Raw genomic sequence first — 15614 nt, forward strand, 5'->3', positions numbered from 1 at the left:
GAGAAATATATAATATTTTATTCAAATAATTGTACAAAAATTATTTAATAATTATCTCCATAAATTCTTGACTTGACACTTGGAACCTCCTTGTCTCTCTCATGTATAAAAAGTGAGGTCCAAAAGAGTTGTTGGGCTCAAAAAACTCATTTCTCGGTCTTTTTTTATTTAAACATCTTCAAATCAACAGAATATGGTGATGATAAGAATAACAATAATATGTTTATTTATTTATTGAGTTTGATTATAATATGTCCATTTATGATTAAAGAAATAGCACCATGCTTTCCGAATCATATACTTTAGTTTGTATTCGGTCCAAAAAAGTTCGTATCTATAAATTATGTGTTTAAGGAAAATTTAAAATCATTTTTAGTTTTATAAAAACACTAAATACAGTTATATAATGTCTAAATCCTTTAAAAATCGAGATCCATAATATTTAAATTAAGTTTCAAAAATATATATATTGAAAAATAATAATTATGGGGAATTTGGGCACAAATTATTTTTTTCTTTTTTTAAAAAAAAAAAAAAAAAACTCAGAAGTTCAACTGCTAAATTTTTAAAATCAAGTAACTGGTAACTACTTTGTTAGAATGTGTAGCTTTGCAAGTTCCGTTTTTCATTAGATAGAAAAATTATACTCTCTTTATATTATACATTATACTGATTTTTTATTTTATTTTTATTAAGATTGTGTTTGGATTCTGAGTTGAATTGAGTTGAGTTGAACTGAATTCTTTTATGAATAGTAGTGAGTTGAGATGATGATGTGAATTTTATGTGATTCACCTAAAATGAGTTTAAATGTATTTGAATGTTAAAATGATATTAAATATATTTATGAGTATTTAATAATTTGAGATGAGTTTTTGAGTTGAGATAAATTTAATAATTTGAGAATTGAATATTTAGAAGTTAGCCTTAACTTAAAATTAAATTAAACGGAATTAAATTTAGTTGAGTCTAACAATTAAACAAAACTTAAATATATGGTATATAAATAATGAGCAAAAATATTTATTTAATTTAACGAGAATAAAAATAAAAAAATAATATATAATGTAGGATTGAGTAGAAATACACTGAAATAAAACGCAACATCAGAGACCAGCTTTTTTATATTCTCTTAAAAAAAAAATGTTACTTTTGGAAAAAATTGTGCTGACACTTTTACCCCGATGCCATTATACAAAAGTAGTCATATGGAACACACAGTCAACAAGCAGCCGGTGGGTTTATTAGACATTTCCCGTCAAATGTAATCCCAATAGCAGTGCTGTGCCCCTAATAAGCCCAGGCATGCTGCACACAGGGAGGGCAGAGGGAAAAAGATGTCTAAAAACGACAGCTCGAGCGATTGTTTAAAGAGATAGCGAGCTGCGGCTCGTGAAAGCTCCTCATCAAACCCAAAAGTACACACCCCTTATTAGTTTCTCTGCTCTCTCTCTCTCTCTGGATCTTTTTCCTCTCCACCATCTGAGTTCTGACGGTCCCTCAGTGTACCATACGATACAACTCAATTCACCTCTGCTGGCATGGCCCAGTGTCAGGTCACTGCTTTGCTTTTCTAACCTCCCCCCGCTCCCCCTCCCAGTCTTCTTCACTCTCTTACTTCACCTCTGATTCTCTGAACAAATCGTATCTCTCTCTCTCTCTGTTCCCTCAACCGCAGCGACACGCCTATAATAGTTTGAAACAGTGTTTTTTTTACGATCGAAGTTGCGATGGATGGGCTTTAGAGGGTACGAATGGAAATGGGTTCGAGCTCTCTGGCCGACTCGGGAGGCTCGTCGTCTGCTTCTCCACCCATCTCGTCCTCCGAATCTCTCAACGGCTTGAAATTCGGGCAGAAAATCTATTTTGAGGATGCTGGTCCTGGGGCTCCGACCAAACAGAGTGGTGCGACCGGGTCCTCGTCTTCCGGGTCTAGCCCGCCGAAGAAGGTGAGGGGTGGTGGTGTGCTGCAGGGGGTTCAGCCACCTCGGTGTCAAGTCGAAGGGTGTAAGGCAGATCTGAGCGACTCTAAGGCTTACTATTCCAGGCACAAAGTCTGTGGCATGCATTCGAAGTCACCTAAGGTCATTGTTGCCGGCCTCGAGCAGAGGTTTTGTCAGCAGTGCAGCAGGTTTAGTCACTTTTCTTTTTCATTGCAACACTTCAGAAAAAAAAAATTCGAAGCATTGGCAATACTTAAATTTGATTCCAGATTTTTATTCGTTATTCTGGTTATGATCTTTTGTGGATTTCACTTCCTGTTACTTGTGGCTCTGGAATTTGTTTGGTTGTTTATTATTTGGTCCGGTGTTGTGTTTCTGCATGTATAGATGGCTATTTGGAGCTGTGCTTTGATTTTAAGTAACATTGTTGGTCGGTTTTGCGCCATTTTCCTCTGGATTATTGTTGTTCTACAAGTTTTCAGTGAGATGGAATTTTGGGTTTTTTTGGGTTAATTGTCTATCCGTTTCAAGTGTGTTTCATTAGTTTGGGAGTTGATTCTCTTGTATACGACTGGCATTGCCTTGATTTCTACGAAGAAAATTATCATAAAGAAAAAAAAATTGGGGGTTGATGTGGGCAGGCATTGTTGTTTCGTGACTGGACAGTTATGGTGGTTGTTCAGTTCCTCATGTATTATACTTCCTGTGTACCTGGGCTTTGCCTATTTCTATGAATATAACTTCTTGATTACCTATAAAAAAATATGTGTGTGCGAGTGTGTTCATCGACGGATGATCATTTCCATCCCAACTTCGAGAATATGTCGTCTTCTGAGCATATCACTATCAAATACTTAGGTGCAATCAAACTGCGTTCAACAGACAACTGTAGCTTGCTATATATTTCGTTGGAATGCGTAAATCTGTAAATTGATGTGCAAGTTGAAAAATCTAAACTAAGTTCTTTATTTAGAGCATTGTCATGTAGGATCATGAGCAACCCATATCTCATGTGGGGAGCACGACCATATGAGTTATGGGACCTGTCAATCAGACTACTGTCGAGAAGTCATGAGAAGCTGAATGTTCTTGACTTTCTCTTCTTTGTTTGCTGTAGTTGGTAATTTAGAAATCTGTGGTGACTTGAAATGGAATAGAGATTGATCTGTGAGCGTCATCAAAGGAAGTTAATTAGTCATGTGAAGCTGAATGTTCTTGAGTTTCTCTTCTTTGTTTGCTGTAGTTGGTAATTTAGAAATCGGAGCTGAGTTGAAATGGAATAGAGATTGATCTGTGAGGGTCATCAAAGGAAGTTAATCAGTCATGTGAATCTGTTAATCTTTTAAATGACTTTCTTCTGAATGCATTCCAGCTTCTCCATCTTCATGCATCGGATGACTTAATTCTATTTCCTTCTTTCTTTTCTTGTATGGTAGTTAAAGCAAGACCTAGGGTTAACTTCACATGCTTGAAAGAGCCAGGTAGGCTAGCGGTTCTTTCAAGTGCGTGCATGTACCTAGTTAAATTTTTGCTCACCCATTGTAGTTGGTGGCATTGTGTGGGGTGCACGACTGGAGGTTAGTGAATCGCAGACCTGTTTACACCCCCACCCCCTAAAAGAAACAACTAAGGAATCCTTCAAATTCTTGTATGATGAATATATGTTGCCTATAGGATGCCCTGACGAGTCCAGGGAAACGAAGTGGATACAACTGAGTAATATGGCATGATATGATAGTCTCTCTTGAGGTTCAATTCAAGCTTTTATTCCCCTTTTTTGGGGGTACCTCATCAATTGAAATTTCTGACCTCACCCAATCGTACCTGGGATGTCTTTCGCATACCGAGATTGGGCTCCTTGTGCACTTTGAAGTTTGAGAGCTTGTCTCTGCATAGTCATGTGCATTGAACAGATATCATGTGAGGTTACTCAACTTTTGCAGTTACTTCTCAGGGACAATGAAGAGCATGCCACATCATAGGGGCAAGCAATTAGCCAACCTAACCTTATTAATATTTTAATGGTTCTACTTTATATTTTTATGCCTCATTTTCTTGTATCAAATTTCTACTACTAAAGGTTTGCTTTTTTTACCAAATAATAGACAGGAATGCATTATATATCCAAACTAATAGCTACTGTATTAGTCTCTACCCAGATTTCATCGGCTTCCTGAATTTGACCAAGGAAAGAGAAGTTGTCGTAGGCGCCTTGCTGGGCATAATGAACGAAGGAGAAAGCCCCCACCTGGATCATCATTGTCCTTGCGCTATGGCCGACTTTCCTCATCTATCTTTGGTTAGACGTTCTTAGTAGAATATAATTTTCAAACTCCGACTTTGCTATTTAACTGCGGACAAATATGTGGTTTTCATTTACGAGCTTAAAAACTTAAGGTTAATTGTTTGATTCTTAAAATGACAGGCAACAGCGGTAGAGGAGGTTTTCTGATGGACTTCACTGCATATCCAAGGCTTACTGGGAGGGATGCATGGCTAACTACTAGATCGTCTGAGCAGGTACCTGGAAATCAAACTACCACTTCGCCAGGGAAGTCTCTGCCACATCCATGGCAAAGAGACACTGAAAACCCTCCATCTGACCTTTATCTGCAAGGTTCAGCAAGGGAGGTCTGTTATCCTGGTCCTAGAATTGGTCCAGGAGAATGCTTCACAGGAGTCTTTGACTCAAGCTGTGCTCTCTCTCTTCTGTCAAATCAAACATGGGTCTCCAGAAGCCAAACATCAGGTCTTGGAGTGAAGGACTTGAATGCCGAAAGGGCACCTATGGCTCAACCAACAGCTCCTCACGGTACAGTTGTCAATCAGTTTTCAAGCAGCTCATGGGATTTGAAGGGCAATGAGGCTGGTGGCAGTTCACACGAGATGCCCCCTGATACAGGTTTAAACCATATTTCTCAGCCTCTCAATGGTCAGTTTGCTGGTGAGCTTGAGCCCTCTCAACAGAGGAGGCAATACATGGAAATCGAGCACTCCAGGGCTTATGACTCCTCCCCTCAGCATTTGCACTGGTCACTTTGACTGCCCGATTTGTGCTCTGGTTCGTATGGACATCTTATCCACTAAATACTTTTGAATGTTTGGCAGGTGATCATGTCTTTTTGTTGGGATAAACCCTATGTTACTCTTGGTCTGTGGTGTTTAAAATTTCTAAAACCGAGAAGCAAGGTGTTCAGTTTTCACTACCTTGTTCGCATCTTGCTACTTCACTTTTGGAATCATCTGATAATGTTTGGTGTTGTATGAGTGGCTTAAAATGGTGGAGTTCATTGTGATATGGTCTGGTGCCTTGCGCACCAGCTGCTTTCTGGCCGTGGCAGCAAGAATCCCATGTCTTTGCGCAGCAGCAACACACGAACTCTTTTTTCAAGTGCCATGAAACCCTTTGTACTAGTCCAGCACCTCTCCAACCGAGGATAAATCCTTCATCGATAGGATGTGATAGATACATGTATTCTGAATAACGATGCCCAACAACTGGAGATTGGAGCGAGAATAGACGAACTGAAGGCGAGATTGGTGCTATGGATTTTGTTCGAAACGGCAAATTCTTACACGCCCAATCGAAATATCTTTTTGGGAAGTCCATGGTTTCATTGGCAAATTTTGGTAGATAAAAAAACGTTAAGGCCTTGTTTGAATTTGAAATCCATCTCAACTCACTTTATTTCATCTCATTTTATTATTACAATTTTTTTAAATTTTTACACAATATAATAAACAATTCAACTTTTTCAAATTTCAAAATAACTTTATCAAATTTTCACACAAAATATAATAAATAATTTAATTTTTATTCTACTATTTATAAACTATCTCAACTCATCTTTAAATCCAAATCACACTTAAATCTTCCATGTTAAGTTAACGAGACGTTCCACTACTCAGAAAGATGGCTCCTGAAAATAATTGCGCGTATACTTTTCAAAATCAAGAAGATGATAACTGCTAATAATTGGCACCTATAAAACTATAAGCTCACCATAATACATGAACATAATTTGTAACGAATGCTGAAGAATTTACTTTTTGGAACAAGTGTTTTGGGACTTAAAACGCCTATATTGGTTTCAATTGAAAGCTACATGAAATAGAAAGTTATATTAGAAACCTGTTTGACATCTCGTTCAATTGGGAATGCAGAAAAGCTCAATTCCAATTTCCAGACCAGCATTTGAAGTACGTCCGGTGGCCTATTTGCACAACTAATTCACCGCTCTAGGTGAGAGGGTATATTAACCGGCAGAAAAATTTTCATTGACTGATGGACCCTGGAATCTCTATGAACAACATTATAGTGATGTGAGACGGTGTCCCGTAGATAAGTGCATTCCAATATGCAGTAGAGAACCGGGGGAAATATCATTTGATATCGGCAAGGACTTCAATCATCTGGGATAGCAAAAGTAGACCAACATGAATTTATTAATTTCCTCAAAATATATAGATCAAGTTCTTCCACCTTTCTATACAATATCGTCATATTAGTTAGTGCCTGAGATCCTAAATACATGCACAACTGATCCATGAGAGAATTCAGCACATTCTTCAACTTTTTTACCTATGGTTCTCTATCCTTTAAATGATAGAATGGTGGAAGAATTTTCAACGGTATGCCAGATCTAATCCTTGATGAAAACCTTGGATAAAATCCCTCTTGAAAATCTTGTTTCCACTGCAGATCTCATCCTTGATGACAACCCTGGATAACATTGCGTCTTGGAAACTTGTTTCCACTGATCTCATCATGCGCAGGGGAAGTGAGTTAGGAACTCCTAGTTCAGTGGTCGTCTTCATCAGTTCCAGGGCAGTTGGCCAACAGAGACTCCATTGATTCGTACTGGAAAAGTTTTTTTGGAGGGGGGGGGTTTAGAATTTGGAGTTTAACATCATGAATGGCAACCCAAACAATCTTCAGCATGGCCTTTCAAGTACTACATAATTAAAGTCAACTTACCCGACATCCACAGAAGAGGCAGTACTGATGTTCATCTCTCAGTTTCATCAATATATCCAGCAAGTCCTGCATGTAGTGTACTGTGATCATCACCCACTAGAGATTTACTAAGGTAAACAAGTAATGAACTTAGAAACAAGTATAACTGATGAAGAGAGATCAAAAATGAAAATCTTGGCCATATTAAGATGGTAGATAGCAAAACAATGTTCTTTTTTGTTGATGCAATTTTCATACCCAAACATTGTGAATGAGGTGATGCCAAGTAAGTTTCCAGTCAAATCCTAATTGTCACCTAAATCAGTCCATGGAAGAAAAGCCACCGTTTCCAAACCACAATTCATGTTAATAACCAAGCCCACTGATAAAGAATGCAAGTAATAATTCATCAAGCCCACAAAAAAAAAAAAAAAAAAAAATTGTCAACATTTGGATCCATGACAATCACTAAGACACTCCAATCTTCCACAATACAAGTCAGAATAACTATAAAAACATGATTTCAATTCCAATTATATTGCGCCAACCACTGCATTACATTCCAACACTAGAACCAAGTTACTCTATAAGCTAAAAAAGAAATGCTCCACTAGTAACCAGTTTCCACGTACCAAAATACAAAACTAGCTAAAGCAAAAATTTCAAAGTTAAAAAAAAAAAAAAAAAAAAATTGAAAACAACAAACCTCTTCCGTTATCTCCTCCTCTTCGTCTTCCTCCTGTTCACCCTCCTCCTCATCCTCATTCTTCTTAGGCTCCACAACTTCCTTATTCTCCAATTGATCAAGAGCAGCCTTTGCTTTTTTGAAATTAACTACGACTTTTCGAGTCCTCCACTGTAACTTCTGCCTACATCCAAACTCCACCATCAAAACCTCTTCCTTTCTCCTTTTCTTCTCAGTCACAATCTCCTCATTTTTTCTCTTTTCTTTATGGGGGTCCTCTCGGCCAATCCCAGCTCGTGATCGCCGAATCTCAAACCCCACTGGTTCAGCCCTGCCTGACTTCTCCTTACCTAGTGCTGAACCAGGAGTGTAGCCCATTTGCTTCAGAAGCTTAAATCCGATGTTGGATTGTGGGATTGGGGCCTCCACATTTGCTAAGGTCCGCTCATCCTCTTCTTGTTGCTTTTTTTCTCTTTCGAGTCTACGCCGTTCTTGCCAGTTCAGGGTTTTGGATTGCTTCTTGGAGGATTGAACAGGTTGGGTTCTATTGATGGAGATCTGAAGAAAACAAAGGGAAATACTAATTCTCTATAGTGTAAAATATGGGAAGAGAATGTTAGGAATGATAAGAGAAAAAGACTTAAAGCAAAAATGGAATCAATCACACACAACATAGCATTTACGTGGTTCGGTAATGTGCCTATGTACATAGAGCTGCAGAGAACAGTGCATATATAGTAAGAGTAGCGCTACATGTACTTAAACTTTTAGTTATAATTTTACTTACAATATTCATTTTGTTAGTTTTTTTTTTTAAATTCAAATTTTGAATTTCAAATTTCATGATTTTTAGCATATCAATAAATGACATACGGAGAAGTAAGTTTTTTGCAAGTTTTTCTCAAGTATATTTAGTATTTTCCTCTATGAGTAAGCCCTAATTTGCAGCCGTACAAGGGTTTAATACAATATATAGTAAACCATAATTAGTGGTTTGGGTCGGATTAAGAACAAAATGGGTAAAAAAAAATATATATTAGCCCAAGCCTCCTTGAAAATCCACCAAAGAAAAAACGCAACAAATCCTTGTCAAGTTGGGTCATCAAACTCGGCCGCACACAAACAAAACCAGGCTCCACACAAAAAAAGCCAACAGAGAATATAGAAAGAATAGAGTTGTAACCTCATATTTCCTCTACATTGAATTGCAAAAGAATAATTCAAGTCAGTGACGATGAACCTTTGTTTTCACGAAACCAAGACACAAAGAAGATTTAACTTTGATCATCAATCATAGAGGGACCCCTTTACCATTCTGTATAAATAGGCTATTCTATTGGTTGTTGACAAACTGAAGAAACCAACTTTAGATTTCGTTCGTTGTCATTTTATCAAACTGAAGATCCGGCTAATAGAAGTCAAATTGTTGTGCAAAGCTCAATCCAACAGAAATATTCCATCTACACGCTACAAAACGATCATTCAGATCCCTGAACTAAGATTAACGATTAATTAGATATGAAGTAACCTAGCAGTTAGTTTGGTTCTTGAGAAAGTGTAGGACAGAAGAAACTCAACTTTCAATTCTTCCTCCTCGTCAATGACATTAGCCCATAATTTCGAAAACCCATACTTGCTAAATCTACCGCCAAAATATTACAACATCAACATTTAGTTTACCCTTCTTACCATCTCCCATTTTTCTTGGCACAGAACGGAGGGTGTATATCCTATAGTATCAGCTTCCCTCAATTTATCTTAAAAAAAAAAAAATTCCTCTCGAGGTAAATTTAAATCCAAATCAACAAGCTAAAAAATCTCACAGGAACCAGACAAAATTAAAAAGAAAAAAGTACTCTTTTCCACATTATGATTGCTTTACGGTTTCTAATTTTACTAGAGGGATGAACTGATAGGGTTTTGTCATCGAGTAATATGTGTAATATTGGGCAGCCATGCGCTATTTCGACACAATAGGAATGAAAAAAGTAAGTAAAAATTATAAGTTAGGCGTAATTAAAAGTACTAAAACCGTACCCTATTTCATCATTTCTTGTTCTATGGTATTTTCTTTTTCTCTTGGGAAACCAAAGATGGCATAAAACCGACCTTTTTGGATAAAGGGTTCACAGAGCTGGAGTTTTCTAGAGGGAGGAAGCGAGAGAGGTCCCCCAAATAATCTTCTTCTTCCGTTTCCGCTTCCGCTGCTGCTCCATTGGTTGTTCCGTTGTGGGTTGATTCAGCCATGTTTGAGTTTGATGCTCGAGGAGAGAGAGGAGATGAAAATCAACGGAAACGGAGTTCGGCTTTGGGGGAGAAAACCAGATGGCCCGATACTGGGCTTTATGAAGCTGTAGCGGCCCAAGGAGACATACTTTATAGATGATCGTCACTCGTCGGCTTTCTTAGATGAGCCTCGGCCAGTGATCGGGAAGAGCCCAATCTGTCTTTATTAATGAGCAATGGTCGTCAAACACGTAATGAGGGTGCATGGTCTACATAATGGATTCGGGAGGATGGGATTCCCACAGCAAGCATGACGAGTAACGGAATTTGCCGAGGTGGACGCCGGGTCATCAGATAGAGAAAAAGAAAATCTCCCAGCCGGATGGGTTTCAAACCCATTTTAGCACCAGCCACTAACATCGTGACACTTAGGCATTTCTAAGTTTCTAACACAATTCTCTTGCACCCCGTAACACCAAACCGACTCCATATTTTCTTTATTTAAAATTGTGTTAAAAATGTCTACATGTCGCGATGTTAGTAACTGGTGTGAAAATGGGTTTCGAACTCATCTGGCTGAGAGCTTTTCTACATCAAATATTGTCGTACTTGCTTCTCAGAAAGATATCACCGTCACCAACCCCATCGCGACGATTCTGGCTTCGCTTATTTTTGAAGACCGATAAAGAGGGGGGTTTTGGTGATTAGCGGTGATCAGAATGTATTTAAAACCTCTGCTTGGTGAGAAAATGAAGAATAATTAATTAAACATAAAGATCGTTATCCTTATAATTTTCGCTAGGAAAATATAGCCCCGAGTGAGATGTTTTTTTGTCATCTGTTTGAAAGCACAAGCACAAGTTTACACTTTCTGTGCACACAATCACATCGAAGCACCCACTCAAAAATTCTAGGGATCTTAATTCCACATCCATAGTGAAAGAAAGGGTATAAAAATGAATGATTTTTTTTTTTTGGGGGGGAGAGAGAGAGAGAGAAGCAGCAAAATTATTCAGCATCAAAATATCTCAGTTTTTAATATTGAAACGATCAAAGGAGTGCCAGTTGATACTGCTATACACTTCCTCACTGAAGGTTTCATTGTTGCCAAAAGCTAAACATCCTAGTATTCAAGCCCCAAGGCCACTAGTCAAAAGGGTGTTGATCTCACCAATAATATTAACAGGCCTTCCTTCGAACATGGAGGAAAGTGCACCCTCGCACAGCTTCTTCAACTCTCTGGTTTTTGAAAGAGCCGCTTCCTGAAATGAAAACACCTTTACTCAATATTTTGGATTGCTAGATCAATTACCAGTAACAAGGGGATGATAGAGGATTTGTTCCCCAATAATTGACATGCATGTATTTGAATATATTTTTCTTCAAAATGAACCAAAGCCAGAACTGATGCAATTGTATAACGGCTAGATACGGCAGCTATTCTTAAGAGTAATAAAAAAGGAATTGATGCATGAGAGTGACACAAACGCCTATTAGCTTGACTCAATTTAAAAACTTTCAAATACATATTAGAACTCTAGTTTATTAGTAAAAGCCACACTGTTACCTTGAGCATTACACTATTCCTTGGACAAAATCCTCCCTTCAAGATCATTATATCTTCATGTTATATATTTCAAAACAAAATATGTGGGTTCTTGATATGCTACCCCTGGCTTATGACTAATCTAGGCAAGATCATGAATCGCACCAAATACAAGATTTTTCTTCAGTTTTATTTACAATCAGAAAATGAGTGAATAGTTTAGGAAATGCAAAAGAACTTTTTTTCCTGAATACAAGGCATAAAAAAAGCTTGTGCATATATACCGATTCAGGGTAAATCAAGCTACTAAAACCAAGCATTATTCACCGAATCAAACGAGAACTCACTTGCTTTGGCCAAGAAGAGGCTAATGAATTGTGCAGTTCCATGCGTTTGGTAGCCAAGTCTATCAATCCCTCTTTTAACTTGACTTCGTGATGCTTCTTTTCCTCTAATGTAGTTACTAGTCTGTCTAAAAATCTGAAATTCAAGCCATTATCAGAGTTAATTAGCATCCAAAGTTTTTTAACATTCTAGAATTAAAGAAATGACTACTTATAGTACGATCCCAATACACCAGTATGGCAAAAAGAGGAATAAAACTATTCAAGAAATTGCTACAGTCAAATCCAAATCAGGATAGTAACTTTTTCTTTGCTGAATAAATCAGGATGGTAACTGATGAAATAGATAGCCAACAAAATCAAGCAAAAAGTAAGTCTTTATAAAAAGAGGAACAAGAATTGGGGTGGGGGGAAGGTACTGACAGGATGTGTTAAGACATCAAATATTAATCCAATGATAGACCAAAAATAACATTATAATGCACCAATCACATCCCATAAGATAGTTCATTTAAGTACATTCTCCAGTACTTTTTCAGTTTCACGCTAGTTTATACACTTGTAAGTACATACCATAGATAACTAATAGTCAAACACACTTTCATATGAACAGAATAAATTCAGGGTAAAAGCTCAATCAACTTAAACCATTGCTTCTGCTTTTACTGTTGTGCAAACCAAGTGTGAAAAAAGTTCAGTTGTGGAAGGGACAGTGAAGATTAAAATGTCTACTGACACCTTTTAGAGTTGACGATCATGATCAAGTCCCTTGTTTTCCTATTTGTCAGCAAGGAAATGGCTGAGGAAAGATCTAATAGCATTGCCTCAATGGCATCAGGACTGTACTGCTGCAGCACAAATGGAGCAACTGCCTGGACTTGATGTTGAAAGGACAAAGTCTCTTCATTCTTTAACTCTGCCAATCTCTGATTTAGAAATGCTTTGATCTGAAAACATTAAATCAATATATAACATCTCCCGTTGAGTTATAATTGTTTTGCTCAAATTACAGCACCACCAAACTAATAAGTTCAATTAAAGCTGGATCACCATTTTCCTATAGAAGTAAGAAACTCTAAAATTTTGGAAAAACAAAAAAGATATATTGGATTCACATGGGCCAGTCATTTATAAAAATAGGACAACCAGCAGATACCTCATACAGATCATCGAGAATCTTGTTCCTGTACTCTGTCCCTAAAAGCTTGCTCCTCTCTTCCTTCATTTGTGGTGTTTGAGATGAAAATGTTGAAACAGATGTCTGGTTGTCCAGGCCTACATTTGGCAAGCTGACGTCATCAATCACATCAACTTGAGGGGTCTCAACACTAACATCCCAAGATATCTCTGACACAGTAATGTCTGGGTGTAGACCACCTTCCTTCTTATCTAATAAGGTTTGATCAGATTCCACACCTTCATTTGGTGAAGAGTTCTGCGAAATATCACTGGCATTAATAATCTCGTAAGGACCCAAACCATTGCCATTATCATCTGTTTCTTCCATGGTACCAATATCCCAATCAATCTGAGAACTGTCAACTGAAATATCCCAGTCAATATTATCTGCAGCGACATCCACATTCCCTCTCACAAGGTCTGAGCTTGATTGAGTATCCACAGAGGTAACAATCTCAGAGCCCACATAAACATGCAAAGATGGGGGATGTTCACGTATGTCCCTCAAGTTAGGTAAAACAATTGACAAAGATTTCTGCAAACAAATGCACAATCCCAATTAATTTAGAGGCAATCCATCTAGAAATCAACATGATGCAGATAAAACCCAACTATTGCCTCACATCCTTTTCTGTGTGAGCATCTCTCACAAAGTTTGAGTAGTACTCCATAGCCTGTGATGTAGAATCACTATTTATAGCTTCCAAAATCCTGCTGAATGTGCTTGGAAGCGATTTTGCCGTCTCTAAAAGTTCTAATCTCACATCTTTTCCCTGAAAGATTTACAATTGTGAATTTTACTAGTAGTTGCAAGCAGGAACATACGCCAAACCAAGTTTCAAAATATCAGTGAAGTGGCCCACTATAATAACCTGCAATCCAAGCTCTTGACAAGCCTCGACGTACTTAGCTGCTGATAGAGCTGAACTTCTTTTTATATCAGCTTCCTTGCGCTCCAGCTCCGATAGTTGTTGCTGAATCTTTTGCACCTGTTTTTTCTGATATGGTCTTCATATTTGAAAAGTGATCAACAACACAAACCACAATGGAAAAAACAAACCTCTTACAAATATTTTTTAACAACCAAGAGGACTACTGCAAGTGCACAAACTTACATTTCATAGTTTACATTTTGAACCATTATTTGAGCAGCCTCCCCAAGGTAGATATGATCCTTCTCAAAAGAACGCACAATTGCCTCCCAAGAACCCTGCCCAATTCAATGATGCATGTGACTAACTTATAAATAGTTTAAAACACACATATACAGTTACACACACATGCACAGAGAGAGAGAGAGAGAGAGAGAGAGAGAGAGAGAGATGTCTTACAGCAGCACCTGATAGCCGACCAAATATATTCCGGCTTTCTGGAGTTGACTTTAATAGAATATCATATAGTTTTTTGGACTCCAAGTAACCAATCCCTGAAAGCAGCATGCTACTCATCATAAAACCATGAAAAATGGTAAGAATGACCAACTTGGAACACTAGCACCTGACTCCTTACACTTCTAATTGAAACTTAAAAAAAATAACAAAAAAAAATCCACATGTAAACTATATCAAACTTGAACTCTGAACCTTTACATTGCAGGTATATATCAGGCAACGGTTGTAGGACTAATGTTCAATATTTCCTGAAGATCCACGTAATAATAGCAACAGTACCAAAGTAAATGTATCGACCAGAGAGCGCTATGTTCATATGTGGAAAAAATTAACGAGCACATATAATTTACTCAAAGAAACAAAAACAATAGATAATTGAAAAAAATGAACTATAAGTATTTGGACCACACCATAAGATGATGGACTGGTGCTTAGATTGTTATCTAGAATCTTGTTCTTATCGTTTTGAGTCTGCCGCACAAATCCAGTGTAGTCAACACAATTGGCAAGGAATATATCTTTTACTACATATTGAACTAATTGCATCAACCAGAGGCTACTGGAGTCCGATATATTTCTCATAGCACGTCTTATTATGAGTTAAAAACAAATATTTGTATAGCCTTTAGGGTCAGCTGAGGCGACCCTAACACAAAACAATACTTTATTCATATCCAGTTCCATAAACCAAAACAAAATAAACATTGAAAACTGATTCTTCAATTTCGATGTACCAAAAAAATTACAATTATTCCCACAATTCCATTACCAAAATCGCACATAAAGTTCAGTGATTAACAACCTAATGAAAAAAAAAAAACCTAATTTGGCAGTTGCAATTCAAATGGAAATAAAAATAGAAAAGCGAACCTTCGGGGTCTAGGGTTTGGATATAGGGATCGATATCCTTAGGAAGCCCCGAGAACTCCTTGGAAATCCGAGCCCTTATGGCGGCCAAGCGTTTTCGCCAATCAGCTGGAATTCGCTTCCGATCGACCAACCATTCTTCAAATAACAACGAAACTTATCAAATTTGAATCGAATATAACATCCAAACAACCAAAAAGAAAAGAGTGGCCCCTAAGAACGGAATTGGAGGGATAGTTTAGTGTGGGTGGGAGTGCATGCTAGGTCGTTACCTCCGAGACGAGAAAATGTGATGTCGATGGGTAGGTTCCGAATGTCATCGGGAGTCTGCATTTTCCGGGAAATAGTTTTCCACAGGAATTGATAGAATTGCTTTCAAGAGAGAGAGCCGAGACGGGTTTTTTTTTCGTCGATCGCTACTGCCTATAGTCACTCGTGAGGGTAATATGGTCAGTTGGTTTTGTGAGGGTAATACC

General features: G+C 37.7%; 3 protein-coding genes across 6 annotated transcripts; 1 reads left to right on the top strand and 2 right to left on the bottom strand.

Moving 5' to 3' along the window:
* Positions 1 to 1405: 1405 nt before the first annotated feature.
* Positions 1406 to 5207, top strand: LOC109008101 (squamosa promoter-binding-like protein 9). Its single transcript, XM_018988077.2, has 3 exons — positions 1406 to 2131; positions 4103 to 4242; positions 4369 to 5207. The coding sequence occupies exons 1-3, from the start codon at positions 1755 to 1757 to the stop codon at positions 4983 to 4985; spliced, it is 1134 nt and encodes a 377-aa protein (XP_018843622.2). The 5' UTR covers positions 1406 to 1754; the 3' UTR covers positions 4986 to 5207.
* Positions 5208 to 5958: 751 nt separating this feature from the next.
* Positions 5959 to 9960, bottom strand: LOC109008103 (G patch domain-containing protein 11). Of its 2 annotated transcripts, XR_001998900.2 has the most exons (5): positions 9695 to 9960; positions 7607 to 8143; positions 6922 to 6987; positions 6526 to 6804; positions 5959 to 6356 (listed from the first exon to the last, which is right to left on the bottom strand). XR_001998900.2 is itself a non-coding variant. In XM_018988081.2 (4 exons), exons 1-4 carry the CDS (start codon positions 9830 to 9832, stop codon positions 6745 to 6747), a joined length of 801 nt encoding a protein of 266 aa, XP_018843626.1. In that variant the 5' UTR covers positions 9833 to 9960; the 3' UTR covers positions 6372 to 6744. The 2 variants fall into 2 exon arrangements, 1 of the variants encoding a protein (XP_018843626.1); XM_018988081.2 differs by lacking the exon at positions 5959 to 6356 and having other exon boundaries at positions 6372 to 6804.
* A 550-nt stretch (positions 9961 to 10510) lies between these two features.
* On the bottom strand, positions 10511 to 15573 carry LOC109008104 (CDK5RAP3-like protein). 3 transcript variants are annotated; one of them, XM_035688050.1, is made up of 11 exons: positions 15411 to 15553; positions 15142 to 15276; positions 14212 to 14306; positions 13996 to 14090; positions 13753 to 13888; positions 13504 to 13653; positions 12858 to 13415; positions 12440 to 12648; positions 11705 to 11837; positions 10983 to 11073; positions 10511 to 10545 (listed from the first exon to the last, which is right to left on the bottom strand). In XM_035688050.1, exons 1-11 carry the CDS (start codon positions 15469 to 15471, stop codon positions 10526 to 10528), a joined length of 1683 nt encoding a protein of 560 aa, XP_035543943.1. In that variant the 5' UTR covers positions 15472 to 15553; the 3' UTR covers positions 10511 to 10525. The 3 variants fall into 3 exon arrangements, with proteins under 3 accessions (XP_035543943.1, XP_018843627.1, XP_018843628.1); XM_018988082.2 differs by lacking the exon at positions 10511 to 10545 and having other exon boundaries at positions 10770 to 11073; positions 15411 to 15573; XM_018988083.2 differs by lacking the exons at positions 10511 to 10545; positions 15411 to 15553 and having other exon boundaries at positions 10780 to 11073; positions 14212 to 14320; positions 15142 to 15213.
* Positions 15574 to 15614: the final 41 nt, after the last annotated feature.

This window comes from Juglans regia, chromosome 3 (assembly GCF_001411555.2).
Source record: "Juglans regia cultivar Chandler chromosome 3, Walnut 2.0, whole genome shotgun sequence".
Taxonomy (NCBI): Eukaryota; Viridiplantae; Streptophyta; class Magnoliopsida; order Fagales; family Juglandaceae; genus Juglans; species Juglans regia.